This window comes from Sporobolomyces salmoneus (genome assembly GCF_050403485.1).
Source record: "Sporobolomyces salmoneus JCM6883 DNA, S_salmoneus_JCM6883_v1_ctg7, whole genome shotgun sequence".
NCBI classification, from domain to species: domain Eukaryota; kingdom Fungi; phylum Basidiomycota; class Microbotryomycetes; order Sporidiobolales; family Sporidiobolaceae; genus Sporobolomyces; species Sporobolomyces salmoneus.
Window position 1 is genome coordinate 540,787 of NW_027481156.1, and position 21,351 is coordinate 562,137.

The 21,351-nt window shown below is 51.1% G+C and overlaps 7 protein-coding genes across 7 annotated transcripts; 4 read left to right on the forward strand and 3 right to left on the reverse strand.

The window, feature by feature from the left end:
• Nucleotides 1–129: 129 nt before the first annotated feature.
• JCM6883_001013 (uncharacterized protein) lies at nucleotides 130–2,580 on the forward strand (the record flags this gene model as incomplete). The annotated part of the gene is made up of 3 exons (XM_076630021.1): nucleotides 130–734; nucleotides 807–1,084; nucleotides 2,036–2,580. The coding sequence occupies 3 exons, from the start codon at nucleotides 130–132 to the stop codon at nucleotides 2,578–2,580; spliced, it is 1,428 nt and encodes a 475-aa protein (XP_076490186.1).
• A 971-nt stretch (nucleotides 2,581–3,551) lies between these two features.
• Nucleotides 3,552–6,565, reverse strand: RPC82 (DNA-directed RNA polymerase III subunit C82; the record flags this gene model as incomplete). Its single annotated transcript, XM_076630022.1, has 10 exons — nucleotides 3,552–3,968; nucleotides 4,027–4,415; nucleotides 4,475–4,586; nucleotides 4,639–4,695; nucleotides 4,766–4,921; nucleotides 5,000–5,097; nucleotides 5,178–5,312; nucleotides 5,398–5,821; nucleotides 6,079–6,176; nucleotides 6,562–6,565. 10 exons carry the CDS (start codon nucleotides 6,563–6,565, stop codon nucleotides 3,552–3,554), a joined length of 1,890 nt encoding a protein of 629 aa, XP_076490187.1.
• A 226-nt stretch (nucleotides 6,566–6,791) lies between these two features.
• On the forward strand, nucleotides 6,792–8,877 carry JCM6883_001015 (uncharacterized protein; the record flags this gene model as incomplete). The annotated part of the gene is made up of 5 exons (XM_076630023.1): nucleotides 6,792–7,607; nucleotides 7,688–7,825; nucleotides 7,911–8,044; nucleotides 8,113–8,288; nucleotides 8,384–8,877. 5 exons carry the CDS (start codon nucleotides 6,792–6,794, stop codon nucleotides 8,875–8,877), a joined length of 1,758 nt encoding a protein of 585 aa, XP_076490188.1.
• A 328-nt stretch (nucleotides 8,878–9,205) lies between these two features.
• On the reverse strand, nucleotides 9,206–14,081 carry JCM6883_001016 (uncharacterized protein; the record flags this gene model as incomplete). The annotated part of the gene is made up of 8 exons (XM_076630024.1): nucleotides 9,206–9,331; nucleotides 9,407–10,496; nucleotides 10,556–10,680; nucleotides 10,744–11,848; nucleotides 11,903–12,283; nucleotides 12,345–12,631; nucleotides 12,692–12,794; nucleotides 12,862–14,081. 8 exons carry the CDS (start codon nucleotides 14,079–14,081, stop codon nucleotides 9,206–9,208), a joined length of 4,437 nt encoding a protein of 1,478 aa, XP_076490189.1.
• A 360-nt stretch (nucleotides 14,082–14,441) lies between these two features.
• Nucleotides 14,442–16,222, forward strand: JCM6883_001017 (uncharacterized protein; the record flags this gene model as incomplete). Its single annotated transcript, XM_076630025.1, has 6 exons — nucleotides 14,442–14,603; nucleotides 14,681–15,312; nucleotides 15,373–15,392; nucleotides 15,452–15,672; nucleotides 15,733–16,020; nucleotides 16,085–16,222. The coding sequence occupies 6 exons, from the start codon at nucleotides 14,442–14,444 to the stop codon at nucleotides 16,220–16,222; spliced, it is 1,461 nt and encodes a 486-aa protein (XP_076490190.1).
• A 403-nt stretch (nucleotides 16,223–16,625) lies between these two features.
• JCM6883_001018 (uncharacterized protein) lies at nucleotides 16,626–19,479 on the forward strand (the record flags this gene model as incomplete). The annotated part of the gene is made up of 14 exons (XM_076630026.1): nucleotides 16,626–16,725; nucleotides 16,794–17,085; nucleotides 17,221–17,473; nucleotides 17,543–17,674; nucleotides 17,740–17,916; nucleotides 17,978–17,994; nucleotides 18,062–18,073; nucleotides 18,134–18,227; nucleotides 18,373–18,461; nucleotides 18,518–18,635; nucleotides 18,732–18,998; nucleotides 19,140–19,192; nucleotides 19,261–19,322; nucleotides 19,409–19,479. 14 exons carry the CDS (start codon nucleotides 16,626–16,628, stop codon nucleotides 19,477–19,479), a joined length of 1,737 nt encoding a protein of 578 aa, XP_076490191.1.
• A 398-nt stretch (nucleotides 19,480–19,877) lies between these two features.
• NOP16 (Nop16p) lies at nucleotides 19,878–21,208 on the reverse strand (the record flags this gene model as incomplete). The annotated part of the gene is made up of 6 exons (XM_076630027.1): nucleotides 19,878–19,929; nucleotides 19,995–20,163; nucleotides 20,223–20,827; nucleotides 20,895–20,912; nucleotides 20,998–21,056; nucleotides 21,137–21,208. 6 exons carry the CDS (start codon nucleotides 21,206–21,208, stop codon nucleotides 19,878–19,880), a joined length of 975 nt encoding a protein of 324 aa, XP_076490192.1.
• Nucleotides 21,209–21,351: the final 143 nt, after the last annotated feature.

Genomic DNA, 21,351 nt, shown 5'->3' on the forward strand with positions numbered 1-21,351 from the left:
TTTGCGTTGGATTGAAGCGGTTTCCCATTTTCTCAGCGTCACGAGGACTGATTCTCGAGTGTTCTCAGAATCTTCCGCCACTCGTTTCTCCGCCTCTACTCCTCTCCCCCCCTCTCCCGCTCGTCGAACATGGCCGATATCCTATTCTATCTCGCAGCATATGGAGCTGAGAGAGTTCACAAGAAGATCAACGACGCTCGATCTCCCTTAGTTCCCATTCCACCTCCTTCCTCTTCAACAACCTCGACAATCGGCAGTCTTCATACTGAACATGAGCTAGCACCGGTCTACACCCGCGAGCCTGTTTCGATCCCTCCCACAACTCCCTCCCTCCCATCGAACGATTTGAACCATTCGATTTCCCCACTCTCCCGATCCTCGTCTTTTGTCACTCCAGCTTCGCCAATTCGACCGACACCTCGTACCCGATCTCATTCTCATACTCCTCAGATCGCCCCATTGCTGACGGAGCACAAGTTGAAGGAGTTGCACATCGCCTGGAAAATCCGCTACCAATCCCTCTATCTACGACTCGCTACCCTCTTAGATGCGATGAGGAGAGGGTTGAGGAATAGCTGGGCAGGAAGAGTTAGTTGGGATCGATGTGATGAAGTGAGATTGGCGATTATCGAGGCGGAATTCGTTATGGGGAGATTGAGCGAAGCGGTTCAATGGTGTGAAGAAAAGGGATTACGGAAGTTACCGTTAGTTTCGTTGGTCAAGGGCAAACGAAGGTAAGTCTGTGTCTCTGGTGATTCCGCGTCGAGTACGAAACTGACCTAGCAAATGCTTTCTCTCCGTCCCAGACGCTCCGTCTCTCGTGCAACTCATTCTTCTTCTCCCCCTTCACTCGCGCATCTCCCATACCCACTCCCCGAGGCCCCTCCAGCGATCTCGACCCGTCTAACCGTTGCACTCCCGTCCTGGGTGTTCAGGCCCGAACAAACTCGTCCAGATTCATCCATGCAACTGCCGCCCGAGTACACTCCGCATCACGATCCGTTCAAGGGAGAACGATTGATTGAGCGGGCGAGGTGGGAGGATGAGAGGGTTCCGGATGGAGCAGATCAGGTCGTGTTGATTCGTTGAGTTTTCGTTCTTTCCTTTTTGTTCCGCTTTCTCCCGTTGTTGAGCGTAGTTGATATACGAGTCGGTTTTCGGTCCATATGAAAGCCTTAGAGTGGCCCTTCAGCCGGAGACCAGAGGTAAAGAGGCTTGATCACTTTTGCTCGACGCTTGGACCTTTTCGCGTGCGCGCACTGCTCCCGCTCCGGAGTTACCGAAGCGCACTGCGCGATCCGATCATCGGGACCGGGACGAAGGGATCGTGTGCCCGTTCGCCTTTGGTTCTTGAGCGCCTTTACTCTCTCCTTCTTCTGTTCTCTTTCGTTTTTCCCCACAACGAACATGCCCTCCCGCGCTACCCTTCCGCGACAGTGCAACTATTGTCCTATGACTTTCTCCGACTCGGTGGTGAGCCAGAGTCTCCTTCCCTCAACTTTTCAGATAAAAGCACTGATCCCTCTCTGCACGTTCGTCATTTGTCCCAGAAATACAGGAATCATCAAAGGACTCACATCGGACGACGGAGAAACAATGTTCCATGCTACTTCTGCACGCTGACCTGCCTGAGCGATGTAGGTCTCGGAATCCCATCTATCTCTGAAGAACGTTCCAGCTTCCGACTGATGTCTCCTCGCTCGATCAGAATCTGACACACCACCTCAAAAAGCATCTACCGCGGCCCAATTGCACGGTGTGTCTTAACTGCAAGTTTGCCTGGTTCACGCCGTATGGGTTTGAAAGAGATCACCGTGGGAGTTGCCCGTATAAATGCCCAGGCTGGGAGAAGGATTCGGAGCTTGGGATTTGGGTCCGAGTTGTGAGGCTCCTCCTCAGTGTCTACATAATTCGGACCAAATTTGCTGACTTCCGAAGTCTTGTTGACAGGGTACAGACCGGACGGTATATCACGAGTACTTCGAGAAAGCGCTGTCGATAGACCCCAACTTAGCCACAGTCCTCCACCCTTTAGTGCCTCTTTCCTCCAACAGTGCGGTGACGAACGTCAACACTCACGTCGACGACGATTCTTCTTCGAACCACAATCATCTCGACCCGAACGTCTTCAATTTCAACTCCGTTCCGCCTGCATCATTCCAACCCACTCCTCGTTTCGATACGCACGTCTCTCAGAATCTGTTCGATCAGAGTCTTGGCTTCGCTCCCGAAGGAACCTCAGACGAAACCTCCTACTTCCCTCATCCTCTTCCTCCTCAGGGCTTGCAATATCCGTCGCACGGCTTCCTCAACGAACAATTCTACCCTAATCCGCTTCCTTCCGCACAAACCCAACACTCGTACAATTACCAGTATCCTCCTCCTCCTCTTCCTCTTCAAGGTCCGCAAGGTCCGTCTCGCGCAACTCACCACGATCAACACTACGACGATCAATTCTACCACGTTCATAACAACTTCGTACAAAATCAATCCTCGTACAATTACCAGTATCCTCCTCAATCAAACTCTCTTCGAAAACTGCCCCTCTCCCATCGCCAAACTCTTCTCTACGGGGTCTAGTCGCTTGTAGTCTCTTCTGATCAGTCTCTGTCCTCCATCCTCTTGCTTACCCTCTTCTGCCACTCTTACTTCTAGAACTATCACCCCTTTTTTTTTTGAAATGTTTCCCTCCCATGAAAATCCGCTGCAATCAGCTCTTCGTTTATTACCCATCGCATCCACATCCGAGGATCGGAGTCGTTCATACGTGACGAACCGCCTGCGCGGTGCAGAACCATTGAACGAGAGAGTTTGAGTCGATGCTGAAGTTTACTCTGCGAGAGCTTCGTGATCGAAACGCTGTTGCTTGTCGAATCTCGCTCCAATGCACAGAGAGCTCCCGGGGTACGCTTCGAGCTACAGACGAGTTTGAACGAGTTTGAAGACGAAACAGACTTTCGTCGAGAAGCGGATTCAACTCTTTCTCAAGTTTCGCAGCTGAGCATTGACTGTCATTTGAACTTCTTGGCAGCGCACTCACGCTTGACCTAGTTCCGACGTTGATAGCTGTCACGGAGCACTGTGACTGGAGAGAGCGGCAAGGAGATGGAAGTAAAGTTGTGCTCAAGCGAGCGAACGTCATTAGATTAGGAGTTTACTCTGGTATTTTTAATCCGTTCTAACATGAAATCCTCGATGGTCTAGTGGTTATGATTCGGCTCTCTCACAGCCGCGAGCGGGGTTCGATTCCCCGTCGGGGAAAACATCACAGAGCTTGCGCTCTCTTTTTGCGAGCAAGGCTAACTTTTTTGTCTCCTCGCTCAAACACGCAAGATCGTAGACGTCGTATCGAGGCATATGATGGCGATTAGGAAGAGATGCTTTTCGTTCTGTCCTGTCCTCTTTACGAAGTCGAGGTCTAGCCAGTTTCTTTGCTGTTTCTCTTTTCGCTCTCAACCTGCACGAAAACCTCCTCTCGCTCTCTTCCTCTCTCGCGCCTGAGAACTTACTCATAGAAGATCATCGAGAGACACTCATCAGAGAGAGACTATTTAGATTTCCGGATCTGGATCAAACTCCCTCAACACAAACAACTGTTTATCGATCCTCATTTCTGCCGTCGCGAGCGCCTCCAACTTCCAATCCAATTCCTCTGCATCCTCCCTATCCCGATTCGTCAACAACGCTTCGTTCTCCCTCACGTCGGTCCTCTCCCTTTTTTCGACGAGTCCTCGTTTCCTCTCGAGTTGTTCGAATCGTTGGGCTTGAATGTTCGCGAGCGCTTTGTAATGATGCGCGATCAACGAGGTGACGGTTCGGTTGAAATCGACGTACCAGAGGTACAGGGTACGAGAAGGAGCACGGTCGGCCGATCGAGGTACTTCTTGGGGTTCGATGAGACGGGCGTTCGAGAGCCGAGCGAGTACTTCTCGGGCTTCTTTCACTGAAAGGAACGCTAATCGAGCGACCTACACGTATCACCTCAACTCAGTGACATGGTCTGGAGAGAGAGAGACGCGGACTTACATGTTTCTCATCCAATTTCCCTTTCGCCTCCATAATCCTCCAACACCTCAATTCCTTATCCCCTAATTTATCCCTAATAATCCCTTCAACCGTACACCTCTTCATCTCTTTCCCCAAATTCGCGTAATTGACCGTCCATGCCGCGTGTTGCCCTTCCCCAGTCTGTTGAAGGAACGATTCGCGAGTTGAGAGTCCCCATTGATCGAGTCCCGCGAGAACTTCGCAGATGTGAAGGATGTAGGTGATGGATTTCTTTTTCGAGGGAGGGAAGGCATCGTCTCCGGGGAGAGAAGAGGAGGGGAAAGCTCGAGAAACGTCGAGGTAGCGAGAGGGGTGGTCCCGTTGAAGGGCGTCGTAGGCTCGATTGATTTCCGATAATGATACGGCGCCTGCACGTTCAAGGTGTCAGTACATAGTAAGGTGTTAAGGGGAGAGGAAGGAAACTGACGAGATGATGGAGTACTCATTTGATCGACTTCTCGAGAAGCGATATCGAGTACGAGTCCGAGTACCAAAGCAACGAAAGGGTTGTAGAGATCTCGAGCGAATTCAGTCAGGAGCTACAATAGTGAGTCAGCGAGTTGCTCTGGCGATGAGGTACTTCGAACTCACTTGAGCTCTCCATCGAATATGAAACCTTTCCGGGTTCAATCTAAAGAAGACTTCCTCCTGTACGTTTCGAACAGCTCCATCAGCTACGCCCACAAATCGAAGCGAACTGTAGGAGGAGAAAACGTACGGGTAAAGGCGGATCAATTTTTTCGAAAGTTTTCCCATTCGTGACATCTCCTTGTTCGTCTTCTTCATCATCACTCGCAATCTCTCCCTTTCTTCTCTTCTTCTTCCTCCTCCTCGGCGCATCATCATCCGAGGCATTCCCTGAGATGTCTCCTCCCTGTTATCGCAAGTCGAGAACGCACCCCTCAGCTTGAGGACCCTGAGGACGCTTGAGCTGAGAACGAGGAGGACTCACCTTCCCCTTTGCGCGTTCTCGTTCCTCCGCAGCCCATTCAATCTGCTTCTCCCTCAAATCCGATTTCACTTTCGCTAAATCTTTCGTCGTAGGAATACCTTTAACAATCTCCCACTTGCATCAGTTTCGCTTGATCCCTATTTCGAGAGGATGGAGAGAGTGGAATGCGTTACCCTACCTTTGATGAGCAAACGTAATTCTTCCTCCCATTTGATCTCGAGTGAACTAGGGGATAATTGAGAACCGGGAGTAACGATCGAAATGAAATTCTCTGCGAAAGCTTTTCGAACCAATTTTTCAGCGGCTTCTTGAGCTACACACAGCATCCACGGTCTCGAGTCATCAGTATTCACTCACGAAGCCAGCCGAGGTAGGGAGGAAGAGGGTAGTAGGCTAACCTTGTTCATCTGTCGAAATCCTCGCTCGTTTCTTCCCCTTCTTATCCTGCTCGATCTCAAAGATATCCTCATTCCTCCCCTCCTCGAGTAACCTCTGTTTCACAACCTCATACAGATCCTCTCTCCTGAGTATCCCCTCATCCCACAAAACCTTCACGACTTCCTCCAATTCCCTCCCTCCTTCCCATTCACTCCCCATCTCTACATACATGCCCCCTCTCAATCTCCGTTCAACAGCAGAGTGATTGAGCTCGTACAGTTCGAGGAGTCGACCGTTGAGAGCTTCGGTTTCGGAGTGGAAGAGGAGGGAATGGATAGAGAGGATTAGGAGAGAGGATTGAACGATCGAGGGGGAGAGCGAAGTTAGACGGGATAGTTGAGGGAAGGAGAGGGATCCACGAGAGAGGAGGATAGAGGCGACTTCCTGAGCAAGAGGGAAGGGAGAGAGAGAGAGAGCGAGGTTAGCGGATATGTGAGGGAATCAGCTCGTCTCAACTTGATAGCCCTTCCTGTTTGGTTACATTGTGTTCATCTGACGATACAGAATCTTCCCAAGCTCTCCTTTGCTCCTCCCTACAGACCCTCGAGCTGTGGTTTTTTGCTCGGATCCACCTCGAACACAAAGTATCCTCTCCTCTTCTCCTGCACGAGGTACAAGACAAATAGAAGAAATGTACTTACTCCTACTGCACTCCCAAACTGCTGGTACACGAGGTGTTCGAGTAACCTCGTTCGTTCAAGACTCGACATGATCAACTTCTCTTTCGACTTGGTCTCCTCTGCGGCGGCAACTCGGGCTTCTGCTTCTCTGGGCTGTGCCGATTCCTAGACGGATCTTCTACTTCTTGTGCTTCCTGCAGGCGGGACGAGTCGAAGCTGGGTGAATGTTGAGGGAAGAAAGTGAAGAGGTTCGTTTTTCGAAAGCTTCTTCTGTTTCCGACACCTCATTTTCGAGAGGAGTCTCTGTCCTAGTGCAACCATGGGCTATTCTGAAACCTCTGATCCGCTCATATCGAAGCCCGCTAGCCTGTAGACCGCGTACACTCGCATTCTGGCTCTGAAACTCAGGCTCTCGGTTCATTGAACGAGACTGAAGAGCTGCAGTCGCCTTTAGCCGTGCTTGTATCTACTAGCTGATGACCAGACACTGCGAGAGAAGCTTACTCATCTCACCGCGGGTCCTCTTCGAGGAGACGCTCCAAATTGATCGCGTCCGACGCTCCTTCTTGTTTCTCTCCCATTCATTCGACAGTAAAACCTACCGCCCGGACCACGACAAGACCATCTCGATACCTCCAGTGACCCCGGACCTCCCCCTCCCTTCTCGCGTAGATCTTTCGTTGGAACCTCGTCATCTCCTCTCTCGATCCGATCTCCCCTCCCTCTCTTCCCGAATGGCTCGTTCAACACGTAGTAGTGCACGATTACGTAACGCGAGGAGTAGTTCTACGAATGCTACAGATCATCATCCAGTAGCCGGTTCATCAACGGGAGGAGGAGGAGGAGGAGTGTTAGTTGAAGATTCCGATTCGGTCGACGACGATAACCCTCGTATACCAATCGTGAAACCTATACGTCGTAAACGTCGAGGAGACACTACGAATTCAATCCCGACAACTTCCACAACTTCGACTACTTCAACTACTACAACGAGAGGGAAGAAATCTGCACGAAGATCGGCTTCTTCTTCCGCTTCTGGTCGACCTCCCTCTCCATCTTCTTCTCCCCCGACTGCTGCAGCTAAACTCCCTCAATACCTCGATCGTCTAACCCCACTCTCGACCGAATTGATCTCTCTCATTCTCTCTCATTTACTCCTCCCTCCTCTCCCAACCGCAACTGGACCCTCGTCAACTCTCCCTCGTAAAGACCTTCATTCGTTGTCCCAACTCTGTCTCGTCTCGAAGGGCTTACTCCCTCATGCTCGAGCGGCGTTGTATCGAGAATTAACCGTTTCGACTCGAGTTCAAGCCCACGCGATCCATCGAACTCTCCACGGTAACGAAGTTTCGAAATCCGTCAGAACTGTCGTGGCGGATGTAGCGAGTATGAGTAAAACTTCAAGTCAGTGGTTGGGATGGTTCTTGTTTCATTCGATGCATAGTTTGTGTGGGATTATCGGGAGTTGTAGACAATTGTTACAGTTGACGCTGTTTTTACCGAGTGATTCCGCCGCTTGGACTCAATCTTTGTGTAATTCTTTCAATGACGTACGTCTCTCTTCTACTCTCTCTCTCTCTCTCTCTCTCGAACGATGAACTGATGAGACTGAGGAGGATGTTGGTTTTAGTTGAAAAACCTTCAAACTTTGATCAAAGATGTCGAACCTTCATCTAGTGAACCTCATTGTGGTGGTGCTGGAAGACACGAAGGGATGGATGTTGGATGGCGTCCTAAACGTGATATGAGTATGTGGGCAGTATCTCAAGTCAGTCTCCCTTCTCTCCCTCCCTCTCCTTCTCTTCTTTCAGTCGTTCTCAGTGGCTGATGAGTGAGGGATTGGGTGAGAGTAGCTTGTGAAACCTTTAGGAACTCTCAAGAACCTTCATACGTTGAGGTTATGTGGGATTTCTAGTGATTCTTCGACGTTACCTTCTCCTCCTACTCATTCTCTCCGATTAACCGAAGTAGTCCTCATTGAAGTCAAGTAAGTTCCCGTCTCTCTCTCTCTCTCTCCCTTCTCCCTTCTCCCTACTGACGAGCGCGTGTGTGTAGTATCACGAATACGGATCTCCTTCAAATCCTCGGCGACGCGAAAAACCTCAAGAAATTCACACTCTGGCGTTCCTCCCTCCTCTCGAAACGTGGTTTGACGCACGTATTGAAGAAATGTCCGAATTTGGTTGAATTACGAGTTGGAGGATCTTGGTTCGGCGCCGCGAAAGCTGAAGGTTCGTTCTCTCTCCCCTCTTCCCTTTCCCTCTCTCTTCTCCCTTCACTTGGTTCCTCTCAACTGACGGTAAGAAGTGTTTGTGGTGAGAGATAGATGATACGAATTACCCAATGGATCTATCCCTTCCCTTCCTCCCCCATCTCAAACTCCTCCATTGTTCCGGACCCCTAATCTCTCCCTCTGCTCTACTCCTCCCCACGCTCTCGTTGTCGCATTTACTCGTACACGGTTCACCTTCGTTCACTCCTCAAGCGGTACATAACGCACTCGTAAAGATGAGACATGATCCCGGACCGAGCGTTGAGAGGTTGACTTTACCGGAAATGAAGGAGGATGAGAGGGCGAGACGTCGTCGAGAACGTTTGAACGGAGGAGCAGCAGGAGCAGCGGGAGGAGGAAATGGGGATGGGAATCAGTGGAATGAAACTTGGAGGTTCGCGGTAAAGAAAACGGCGGAAGCGAAAGGAGTTTTGGTCGAGGATAAATGGAGGAAAGACGTAGTAGTGATCGGTGGTGAGAGTACGACAGGAGGAGCGGGGACGGCGAGCCAGGAAGAGGAGGATGGGGATAGTAGTGATAGTGATTAGGGGTCAACGTTGACGTTGAAGAAGAGTTTGCGGATTGGGTTTTTGCTGCTCTCGAGAGTTTGGTTTCCTTTTTTTTTCGAGTTTCTGCTAGGTTTGGGTTCTCTCTCTTCTCTCGGTTGTTGTGTATCTCTCTTCTCTCTCTCTCTCTCTCTATACTACTCTCGTTTCGATATTCCTCCTAATCCCCGTCTTTCTCTATGTGTAACTTTCTTTGGCTCTCTCTCTCGATTTTTTCCTACCTCTCACCTCGAATCTTTGGACACGAGCAATTCTACATTTACCTTCTCACTATATAAGCGAACGTCTATTCGAGAGTGTCTACAGTCCCCTATTGATTCCCTTTATCGTTCAACCATTTCGCCTGTTGAAGTAAAGTCGGTAATTTCGCTAACGACTGAGTTGGGATCGCGAGTCCGACTTTCGATAATCTTACTGCTAGACGCATCGTCGAGATCTATAGCATGCACAAGGAGGGTCAGCCCAGGATTGCGCGAGAAGGAGAGAGAGAGTAAGAAGGGAGAGAGCTCACGGAATCTCCTCCGAGAGAACCAAAAGTTTCTTCATCTCCAAATTCGGACTCGTCAAGACGTAGGACGGAGAACCATTCTTTCTTCAGTTTTGATACGATCGGAGCTAGTTTCGATCGTTCCTCCTTCGAGATTGAAACTCCTCCGCTTTGCGAGGACGGTTCTTTCTTCTTCTTCTTTTCGATTCTCGGTGCCGTTTCGCCCAACTTGAGTTCATCAACTTTCGTACAAGGTGCCGTCGTCAAATAATCTAGTACCTGCGCCACCGTTCCAAGTACACCCTCAACCTGCTTCTTCCCAATAATCCTCTCATCGAAATAACACGCCAATTCCAATTTATCCGGTTCGTCCTTCTCCGGTGTAAACTCGAACGAAAGCGTATAGTTCGTAGGCATGTGAATTCGTTCGGGAGGTTGTCGGATCGGCCAGGGGGCGAGAGTTTCTTCGGAAGAGTCGAGTTCGGCGAGGGATTGAAAAGTGACGAGAATATCGAAGAGATCGGTACGACCGGGGAGGGAACAGATTCGTGCGAGATCGGAGAGGGTCACGCGTTGGTTCAGGCGCGCGAGTCGGTCCGAGCGAGTTTCGGATTCTGCGAGGGAGAGGAGGGAAGGAGAATCGGCTGTCGACGAGGAGGGAGGGAGGACGAGACGGGAAGGAAGAACAGAGACACAAGGTCCGATCATGGTGTCGGCGAGGTCGACGTCGATATCTCGTCCAGAACGGACGATTCCGAGCGTGACATCCTTCGAATCAGCGTGATGAGCGAGTGCGAGGGAAGTCGCTAGTCGGGATGCGATCGCAGGTGTGATCCCGTTCCGTTGTGATAGTCCGGAGAGGTCACCTGTCCAGTGGAAGATTGCGGCGGCAGTAGTAGCGAGCATTTCGCCGTTGAGAGGATCTTGAGAGGGCCAGTGAAGAGGTTTTGCGCCTGAAAGTTGCGAACGCCATAATTCGGCGGTCGAGGAAGGAGGTTCTCTCTCGCTAGACCACCATGATACGAAGGAGCTGAAGGGAGGGCGAGAGGGAAGGTCGAGATCGTAGCAGAGAGCTCGAAGGTCCGCGGTCAAGAGTTCGAGAGTCCAACCGTCACTGTGGACTCAAACTCGATTAGATCGGCATTAAGCACGCTGATGGAGGAGAGAGCTCACCTCATGGCATGATGGAGACCCCATCCGAGTTTTCGGGTACCGGCTTCGTCCGAGAAGATAGCGAAAGAAACGTGAAGTTGACCCCATTTGAATGCGAACCTTTCTCGGTCTGATGAAAGCCAGCTCTGTAGTCGTAAGACGTCTCAGTGAGCAGGTCAAGAATGAAGGCTCAAGAAAAAAGGACATACGGAGACCGTCGAATCCCACTCGCTTTCCCGCTCAACTTCGACCCTCTTCACCTTTGATGCCCTCTTGACTTGCTCATCCTCCTTCGCGAGGACGACTTGAGCCGTTGTTCCTAGTGTCTCCGGAAGGACAAAGACAGTTCTGAGGACCTCATGTCGTTCGATGAGCCGTTCAATCGCTTCCTCGAGTTTCGAAGTTTCGATATCGGTCTTGACGGAGTAGATCGCTTGAGCGTAGTAGTGACCGACTGGGGAGTCGAAAGAAGGAGCGAGGAGGGCGTCTTGAGAGGGAGCAGTCGGATAGATGTCGGAGATCGAAGAACGAGAGAGTCTCGAATCATTTGAGGAGGTAAGCTCTTGGAGGAGAGGTTCGACGAGGTCGGCTTGAATGAGAGAGAACGGTTTGTATACTTGTTCTTGATTCGCTCCGTTTCCGTTCACCGCCGAGTTTTGCGATTCAGATTCCCTCAAGACGGCCGCGCATTCTCCTAATTTTCTCGCCTCGCCTAGCTGCCGGAATCCGACGTGCCAGCCATCGGACCGTAGAACGCTAACGATCCTCATGAACCTGATCGAATCTCCTCCGAGCTCGGTGAACCCGTCGTCGTCTCCAATCTCCTGCTCGTCGAGCTTGAGGACTCTCGCCCAGGCTTTTCTCGCCGCAGCGTGATACTTATCATTCGTCTGAGGTTTCTCCTGCTTCTTCTCCGTTCCGCGACTCTTCTGCGACCTCCTACTTCGGAAATCGTGCTTCTCAGCTAACCCTCGAAGAGTCTTCCGATCGGCTTTCCCCATTCCGGCTGTCGGGATCCTACTCACGGCGAGCCAGTATCGAGGGACCATATAATGCGGGACTTTCTCGCCGAGAGCTTTCGAGAGCGTCGAAGTGAGGTCGATGAATTCGGACGAAGAGGTGAAAGGATGAACGAGATTTGAAGCATCTTCTGGACTTGTCGCGTTGTGCTGGGAGAGGTAAGGAGGTGAGAGCTCGAGAAAGGCGACGAGGGAGGGAGCGATGTTGTCCGTTTCGAATTTGTCGACGATTCCTCGAACGATGGCGGGATTCGTTTTCGCCGAGAGGTGTTCTTCGATTTCTCCGATCTCGATACTGTCGAGCTACGTTAGATCCTGACTGATGGAAGAACGAGGGAGTGAGGCTTACCGAAGACCGTTGACCTTGACTTGTCCGTCTTTTCTTCCCAAACACTCGATGTTCCCTTCTTCGTCCGCCAACCATCTTCCCAGATCACCCGTTCTGTACAGTCGTCTCTCCTCCTTCCTATCACTCTCGATTCCGAGAAGTTTCGCTTGTTCATCGTTCAGATCGAAGAAGACTCCTTCGTTGAGTTGTTTTCGGATGTAACCTGGAGTGACTTGTTCTCCCGTGACGCAGATCTCACCGATGCAGCCTAGAGGGACGGGAGAGATCGAAGAAGTCGAGAGGATGTGAATCCTAGTGAGTCCGGTAGGTCGACCGATCGGAAGTCCGTTCGAAGGAGTTGGGTCGAGAGATTGATTCGAAACTACTCCGACCGTCGTTTCCCTGCAGTCACTCCGTAGTCAGCTCTGTTGTAGAACACAGTAATCAAAGTGAGTGAACACACGTAGGTCCATAATCGATGACGACTCTAACCCCTCGTTCTCTCCACCGTTCCCTCACGGCTTTCTCAACTTTCTCCCCACCAGTATTTACCTGTTTGATCCGGAACCCTGCTCGCTCCCACGCTTGTTTCGCCGTTTCTCCTTCGCGAGGTTGAGCTTCGGCGTGTTCGAAAAGGAGGGAAGAAATCGTCGGGGTTAGATCGACGAGGGTGCAGTTTAGGCGGAGAATCGAGCCGGCGAGGTCGGAGAATAGAGAGGAGGGACTCGTGACGCAGACGGTTGCGCCGTGCTGAAAGAGCGTACGAGGTCAGCTTTCGCAGTCAAGCGATAGAGAAAATGAGGAACTTACAGCGAGGGTATCCCAGATGTTCATTACGCTCACGTCAAACGAGTAACTCGGGAACTGTAAGACTCTCTCGCCTCTAGCTCGTCCGAAAACGTCTCGATAGTTCCTGTCGAGAATTCTCACCGGTTTCAGCTCGGATCGAATTCGATCGCTGAATGGAAGGTGGAACTCGCCTTAAAAATGCCGCGACGTTACGGTGTTGTACTTCAATCCCTTTCGGCACACCAGTCGTACCGCTCGTGTAGATAACGTAAGCGATTCCGTCTGGTCGAGGCGAGATCCATTCCCTCTCTTTTATCGGGTAGTCCTCCTCCAATGTCTCGAGATTGATCGACTTGAGGTCTCGTAAAACTTGACGTGGGTCGACAACGTTGCTCAGGAGTGGGCGATCGTCGCCTTCTGCCAGTTTCCAATTCTTCCATTTCTCGCTTTCTCCTTCCGTGCTTTGTACGATTCCAACCCCAGCCAATTTCCCTTCCTTTGACAACTCGCTCAGGATCGTCTTCTTTCGACCTTCTGGCCAACTCGGTTCGAGAGCGAGGTATCCGAATCCAGCGAGCGAAATCGCGACCATCGAGAGGATCATTTCTGGCGATTTGTCGATACAGAGAGGGACGACGTAATCGCAGGGCGAGGCTGATACTTTGTCGGATACTGAGGCGAGAAGCGATTGAGCGAGGAAGCGGGAGAGGTGGACGAGCTGGGAGAAGGAAAGGATGAAATCTTCTGACGAAGAGAAATCGGGTGAAGGGGCGAAGTGGAGAGCGGGATCGCCCGAGTAAAGCTTTGCCGCGTTGAGTACGAAAGAGGGAAGGGTAGTACAGTCATCGGGATAGGCTTGTGGAGGGGGAGGAGCTCGGGAAAGTTTCGCAAGGGAGGAAGATTCGGAAGAAGGGGCGAGCTTGATCGAAGATAGCGGGGCAGAATCGGGAGATCCGTGGAGAGAGTCGTAGGCAGTGCTGATGTGCGAGAGGAACCAGCGAGCTTCGAGGTCAGTGAGGAGGAAAGAGTCGTAGTTGAGTGAGAGTTTCAAGTTTTTTGCGTCTGGGACGAGCTGAAGAGGTGTCCTTTGGTCCTTATTCCCGCCATCACTTTCTATCACCTGTAACCTCATCTTTTCGTCTCCCTCGAGCGGTTTAGCCTGACCGACCTCGCTCAACAAGTTCTCCTTTCCTTCCTTTGCGTCCCTATCCAATTCTCCCTCTACTGCCTGTCCCTCCTCGACCGCAAATGTATATCGATCTTCTCCTGCATGAGCTGCGAGTACGAGAGCGGCGGCAGCTCTGAGTCTAGTGGTAGATGACGTTCCCGAGATCGATTCCGAAACATTCTTGATCTCGCTCCTCTGAAGCCGGTACGAGTGAGGCAGTCGAGGGTAGTCGGGTGGGATCATTGCGATCTTGTATCGGGCAGGCCAATGGTGTGGAAGAAAGGAGAGAAAGCAACGTTTGAATTGCATCGCCCATCGGCGCGAAATTTCTCTGATTTGATCTCCGAAATCAAACCCCGACCGAATCTGCCTAGGTTGTTTCTCACGCTAGCGACAATCGACATCATCAGCATCAGCGGCAGGCAACGTCTAGCTCGACCGCGGAACAGCTCCGGAGTTCAGATCCCTTCATCTCTCCCGAACCCCTCTCTCGACAAAGACGCTCGAGCGCCATGATGTCCAAATCCTGCTCTGGTCTACATCTCCTACTTCGTTCAGGAGTCCCGAATGAGGCAGTCCCGCTACGAATACTCCGACTCGAGTATGAGCCACAGTTCCGACTCGCTCGGATCAAGCGAGGACGACTACCGAGAAAGATCCCGACCTCGCAGGCCAAGAAGCAGAAGAACAGCGCGAAGTCGTAAAGTTCGAGCTTACAAACATGTATCGACGAGTAGCTCGGGAGATGGAGCAGAGTCGGAAACGGTTAGTTCTCTCATTGAGCGGTTTTGATTCTTGTTCGTACAACTCATCTTCCTCTCGACCGGAACTTATGAAAGTAGGGTGAATCTGACTCGGACGGTGGAAAACGACTGAACGAGAAGAGCGCGCGGAAGGAAAAGAAGCGCGGATCGACTTCGTTCTCGCTCTCGACTTCTGAGATTCGTCCCGATTCCTTGTCGCAACCACCCTCTTCGCCCAGGTCAGGCCTGACGTGCTTCCTCGGAGTCGCTCTCGGGATCGCTTTCTTTGCCGTCGGTGGATATGCGCTCTATGTGTGGAAGCCCGACGCTTCTTCAAGTTCTCCTTCGTCCTCCTCTCCAAGCGATCTCGGCTCTGGTCCAAAGACCGTGACGGTGACCACTGGCAGTAGTCAAGTAGGGACATCGGTATCCTCCGCTACTTCGACCGCTTCAAGCTCGACAAGTTCCCCTTCCTCCTCCAGTTCTCCCTCAAATACTTCATCGAGCTCTTCCTCGTCAATAAAGCTGCACGGTCTAGCTCGAAACAATATTGGGATTGGATTCCTACCGGACTACACGAATCAGGACATGAAGAAGATCACGGAGGGGCTCGGTATCAAAAGCTCTTTTTATGGATGGTACGCTCAATTACCAGAGTCAGAGGAGTGGGATGGAGCACAGTTGCTCTCGCAGATGGACGATATCAAGGCTTGTAACTGTATCTTCCAACCGTCAGTTGCTCTTTCTCTCACTTTACTTTCGACGTAGCTGATTTTGTCCTCAATTTGCAGAGCTGTAATGCCGACGAAAGGTGAGCTAATATAGAGCCTTGGTCCTTTTGCGAGAAGCTGATCTCAGCTTCGTCGACAGGTTGGAAAGGATTAACGAAAGACGACAATTTCCAAGCTCTCGCGATCGCAAAAGTGATGAAACAATTCACGGGCGAAGGGATTGAAGTTCAATTGAGGTTCGCACACGAGGTCAACTGGTATCAGACGGATGGAATGTACAAGGGCGACAAAGATGACTTCAAGGAAGGATGGGCCGCGGTGGCTGAAGCTGTCAAGGATAACGAGAAAGTAAAGATGTTTGTACGTCTACGAGTCCCCTACTCTACTGTAAGGTTAATGGCTGACCTCGCTTTTCGATAGTTCACTCCGAACGTCGCCAGTTCGTTGGAGGACTACGTCGCTTTCATGCCCGATGATCTCTCGACGGTTCATCTACTCGGTATCGATTATTATCCCCAATCGAAGACCGAATCTTTCCTCGACCATATGAAACCTCTCTACGACAAGTACTGCAAAGACGGCAAGATTCTATTCGCGATTGGAGAGACGGGAAACGGGTGGGAGGGACCGATCGAGGAACGCCTGGGTTGGTTGGAACAATGTGTGAGCGCTGAGACAGCGGAAGCGATGCCCTACCTTGTCGGAGTGGTACGTCCCAGCTTGCACTACCGCCGAGAATCGGTAGCTCACAGTCTTGACGATCGCGCGACAGTCTTGGTTCAACTACAAGAAAGAGAGGGAATTCCGCCTGTTTATCGACAACGACGACGAGGTCAACGAGGCTACGAAAAAATGGATTGCCGAGACAGATGGGGTCACTCAGAGCGGAGCGACGGCAGGAAATGCTTAAGGTATCGCAAGATGTTGTAATCCGTGCGTTTTCTTCAGATTTCAACTCGTGGAGCATCGTTTCCCGTTCTCGTGTAAGGCGAGTCTCGCACGAGGTCAGCGTATCCGTGATCATCCACTCAATCGATTTGCACAGAGCTGATCAGAGGACTCGGCGGGATTACGAAATCATTGAAGCTAAAAATAACGAGAAGAAATGTCAAATTCTTCAAGTTTGGTTCGCAGTGACAAGCTACCGATTTTAGCTCAAAACTTCGATATCCACGCGGTTCAAACTCTCACGATTTCACGTTATCTCGCAAGCTCAATCGCAAGTTCCGAAGTGCGGCTGACAACTCTCTCTCTCCCCACCTCTCACCTCTTCTCTTTCCGATTCGACGCATCTACATACAGTACTCGACACGATGCAAGCAGCCGCTTTAGCTGGAGCCGCAGATCCTCAACTCGAGCTGAACGAAAGCGAAAAACAGTTTCACGATGACAAGAGCTCGCCTCGTTACGACGGTGAGTCTCTCCTGTCCCCTTCTACCGACCACACCATATACATCTGACTGACATGACTTCTCTCTCAGCGAACCACAACCCGTCCTTCGCCGAATACTTGCATTGGGCTCGAATGCAACGAGCTCACGAAGATCAAGACAAAACCGTCATTCACTCAGCGGGAATCTCTTCCCTCGTCCATACGATCAAAGGAGACAAGAAAGGAAGCGACGATGGGGTCGTCACGGAAGCGAGAATCGCAGAAGAGCAGGATGAGCAGCTCGTCGGATTGAGCGAACGAGATGTCGCTCTGGTGAATGCTAGGCGAGTTTTGAGACAGGCAGGTTGGGCGTCCGTGTTCTACCTCATCACCTGTGACATGTAAGCTCCTCTTCACACTTCCTTTCTCTCTCCGTTCGCAAGCTCCTCTCACCAATCTCTTTCGACCCTGAGCTGACTCCGAGCTCACCTCTTCCTGTTCTCACCCCGTCCTCCTTCCGATCTTCATTTCTCCAGCTTGGGACCTTTCAACGCACCCTACAGTATCGCCTCGATCGGAATGGCGCCCGGAATCATCCTCTACTTGCTTTTCGGCGTCTTCGCTTTCCTCGGAGGGTACGCGCTCTACCTAGTCTTCCTTCGACTCGATTCGGTCCGCTATCCCGTCAAACTCTATGGAGACTTGGGTCAGCGTGTCTTCGGAACTTGGGCTCGATATCTCTCGTCTTTCCTTCAGCTTGTTCAGCTTGTGCTCAATGTCGGCTTGATCGCACGTCGGGTTTCCCTCCTCTTTCCTCGTTAGTTCGTGCTGACACGAACAATTCTGAGTCATTTCTAGTGCTTGAGTAACGGTCAAGGTCTCTCGCAAATCATCAATGGCGCCCCGGGAGGTCACACTCTCTGCTTCAGCGTCTGCGTGGTGATCTGGGCGCTGTGTGGCATGGTGACGGGCCAGATCCGTACACTCAAGGTAAAGAGAGCTCCTTATCTCTTCACCACAATGTGATCCGAGCGCTGAACGAGCGAACTTTACAGGGAATTGGTTCTCTCGCAAACGTTTCGATCTGGATCAACCTTCTGATCATCTTCCTCAGTATGGGTTTTGTCGCTCACTCTCCTCCGAACTACGCTGCTGCGAAAGCATCCGGAATCGACTACTCGGGCCCTCCCAAGGTCGTCGCCGTTGTTTCACTTCCGATTTTCGCGCAAGTTGTGAGTTCGGGGCTTTCTCTTCAGTCCCCACAATGTTATTGACTCCAGCGGTATCGAACAGAATGGTGTATTCAACATGTAAGAGCTCCAGGTCGTTACACCGAGATGTCTTCTATACTGACGCTTCGAACTCTGTCACCGCTAGGATCTTTGCCTAGTAAGCTCACTTGATCCGCTGTTCAACCCAAGCCGTCAAGCTGACACACGATCGTTCTAGTGGAGGGGCTATGATCTTTCCAGAAATCATGGCAGAAATGCGTCGACCGCGAGATTTCATCAAAGGGATGGCCGTTGCTCAATTGCTCATCATCGTACGTTTCTCTGCGCTTTCGAACGGTTGAGTCAGATACAAATCGGATAAGAACGTCTCCTCGTAACGAGACAAGGTCCCAACCGCGATATCACAGGTCGAAAGATTTCTTTCTTTGCCTATTTCTGACACTCTTCGTCCTCTAGGTCGCGTATCTTCTTTACGGGGTCTTCGTTTATAGCTTTCAAGGCCAGTACACACTGGCGTTGGCTTACCAGGGCGTCTCCAAGTACTCGTAAGTTTCCGATTTTTTAGGTCCGAGCGTTTTTCTGATTCTTTGCCCTCGCTTAGATGGCAAACCGTTGGCAACGTTCTCGCCCTCATCACGGGACTCATTGCGGCCACCCTCTACGGTAACATCGGGCTCAAAGTTTTGTACGTCAATCTGATTGAGAACTTGTTGAAAGGCGTAAGTCGATCTCGCTGCTCTTGAGACCTTGCTTTCCTCCCGTCTTTGGTCTACAATGTGTGTCAGACTACTGACACTCTGCTATTCGTATCACAGCCTCCCCTAATGACCAAGCGAGGGCACGTACTCTGGGTACCAATGGTCATCCTCTTCTGGGGCGCGGCATTCGTGATCGGATCCGCGATTCCTTCGGTCGGAACCCTTTCCGGTCTCGTAGCCGCCGCATGCATCTTCCAGTTCTCCTACACCTTCCCTCCGGCCTTACTGCTTGGTCTACTTATGAAAATCGACGCGATGGGCCTTGACGAACCGTTTACGACTCCTGGAGTTGCGCCACGACAACATGATACTTGGAGGTCTCTCGTAAGCTACTCTCACTTTCCAGCTAAACTTCGAAGAAGCCGTCTTCGACGAACCTCCGGTTCTCCTAAAGAAGCCGTCTATCAGACAAAACTGAAATTATTTCGCGACACAATGTGACTGACGCATATTCACCTTTTGCAGTCTCGTTGGCGACGTGGAGCGTTCCTAGGCGGATCTAAGCGGGTTGTCCTCAAGTACGTCCCCAGCTTCCTCGTTTCCCTCGCGTTCGTGCTTAACATACCTTTTCTTCTCCAAAAACCAGATCTCTCCTCTTCCTATGGTTCCTGGCATCACTCGCAACGGCGGGACTCGGTCTCTGGGCTAGTAAGTCCCGAATGTTCTTCCTTCGCACAGCGGGACGACGACTGAGATGGTACGAAATTGACTCGAACGATTTTCTTACTTTGTAGCTGGTACCGATCTTCGCGAAGCAATCAGTGCTGGCGCGGCTTCTTCCTTTGGTTGTGCTTCTCCAGTGTGATGAGTTTCGTCCTTCTCTTGTTTGTCTCGTCTTCTTCTGCCGCGGATTGAAATGTGTCGTTTGTTGAATTCGTTCTCTCCCGGATCTTTTAATCTGTCCCTTCTCTGCAGTCGTCGAATTTGTACTGTCGAGTAATAGTATCATCATTCTGTGTCACTTTCTTGTTGGCACCGTAGTTTAGCGAGTATAGAGTTTCGAGACGAGTTGAGGATTCGACAGGTCTTTCAGGTTCGGTATCGCAGGTTCTCGCTTGCCGGCGCCTTTCTCGGTCAATGTGAGAGGCATATACGATCGAGGGCAACAATAGAAGTGGCAATACATCAATAGACTCGAAGTAGCGAACGAAAAGAAAGGAAAAATGCGATCTAGCGATACAAACCGAGAAGAAAGACGACGGCCTAGGCACGAGCAGCTGCCCTCAGCTTTTCGAACCCTCCAGCTTTGTTGATCCTACGAAGATCGAGATGGATCAGCGGATTGTCCAAGACCTGACGCTGATAAACCTCGAAACTCACATTCTCCTCAGCTCTCCCGGCGTCTTTTGCCAGACGTTCGCTTTCCTATCCCGTGCCATCTTCGCGATATCCTCGTCGTACTTCTCGACTAGTGAGACGAGCCAATCCTTTTCGAATTCGGAAGAGTGTCGAATCACTTTGGTCTTTTGCGCTGCTCGTTCCTCAAGAGCTGAAGTCGCAAACGAGATCAGCTTCAACTCCATACAACGAGAGTAAGAGTAGGCTCACCTCGTACGACATCCGTCTTCGCATGAACTCGTTTCAAAGCTCCTTCAATCGGGATTCCCTGTTTGAACTTTCTCGGATCCTTCTCTTCCTCATCCTCCATCTCCTCATCCTCGTCGACGAACTTGTCCTCTGTGACGTCCCAATCCTTCATAGGTTCTCCCCACGGTTTCTCCTCAGCCTCCTCCTCTTCATCCGAATCTTCCTCCTCCGAATCTGAATCTGCTCCGCCTCGATTCGGAGCAACGATATCCTCCTCTACTTCCGCACCGTCTTCAGTTCCGACGACGATCTTGAGTACATTTCCATTCTCATCTCGAATGATCCTCGCCATTCCAGGTGCCAATTTCTCCTGTTTCTGTTCCTTTTCCTTCTCCTTTCCCTTTCCCTTGCTCGATTTCTTTCCCTTCTTTCCACTGCTGCTGATCTCCTCTTCATCTTCTTCATCGGAAGAAGACTCGTACGCTTCGGGAACGATCTCGTCTAGTTCTTCGAGAGTTGTCGGGTTCGTAGCTGATCGGACGGCGTAAGGGACGTGGTCGAGAGAGGGTTCGAGTCCTCCTACTTGTCGAGGGTCTAGAGTACCTAGGAGACCTAGTGCGGCGTAGCTAGATGCAAGGAAGGAGAATGTTCAGCGACGAGAAATCGAAAGAGGAAGAATCGAGAAGAACTCACTTTTGTCGGACCGTCTTTCTGTAAAAGCGATATGAAGGAGCATCCAGCAATGTCAGACCCCAATTACACGGTCCCCAATACGAACAGCAGAGGGAGAACTAACGTTTTATCCCAGTTCTTCGCCAACACCTCGGGACCCTTTACGATGACCTTGTGCTTGTTCTGAATAGTATTCACATCACCCTCGATCAGCCCTGACACTCACAGAACGGCCAGGAAGGGACAGAGCTGAGGGAACGCACCTTCAAAGATTGTTTGGAAGTTTTTAGCCGTCCTCCTGATCGGTTTTTGCGACGCTGTCTAGGATTCACCATGCTGTTCTATAGAGTTCTGCGGGTCGAATTTGCGGGTATGAGAGGCGAGGTGAGGTCGGATTGAAGCGAACGAGAGATTTCGAATTTTCTTGATCAATTTCGCACAGTTTTCTTTCGCAGACCGCGAGTGCAACGAGAGCCTT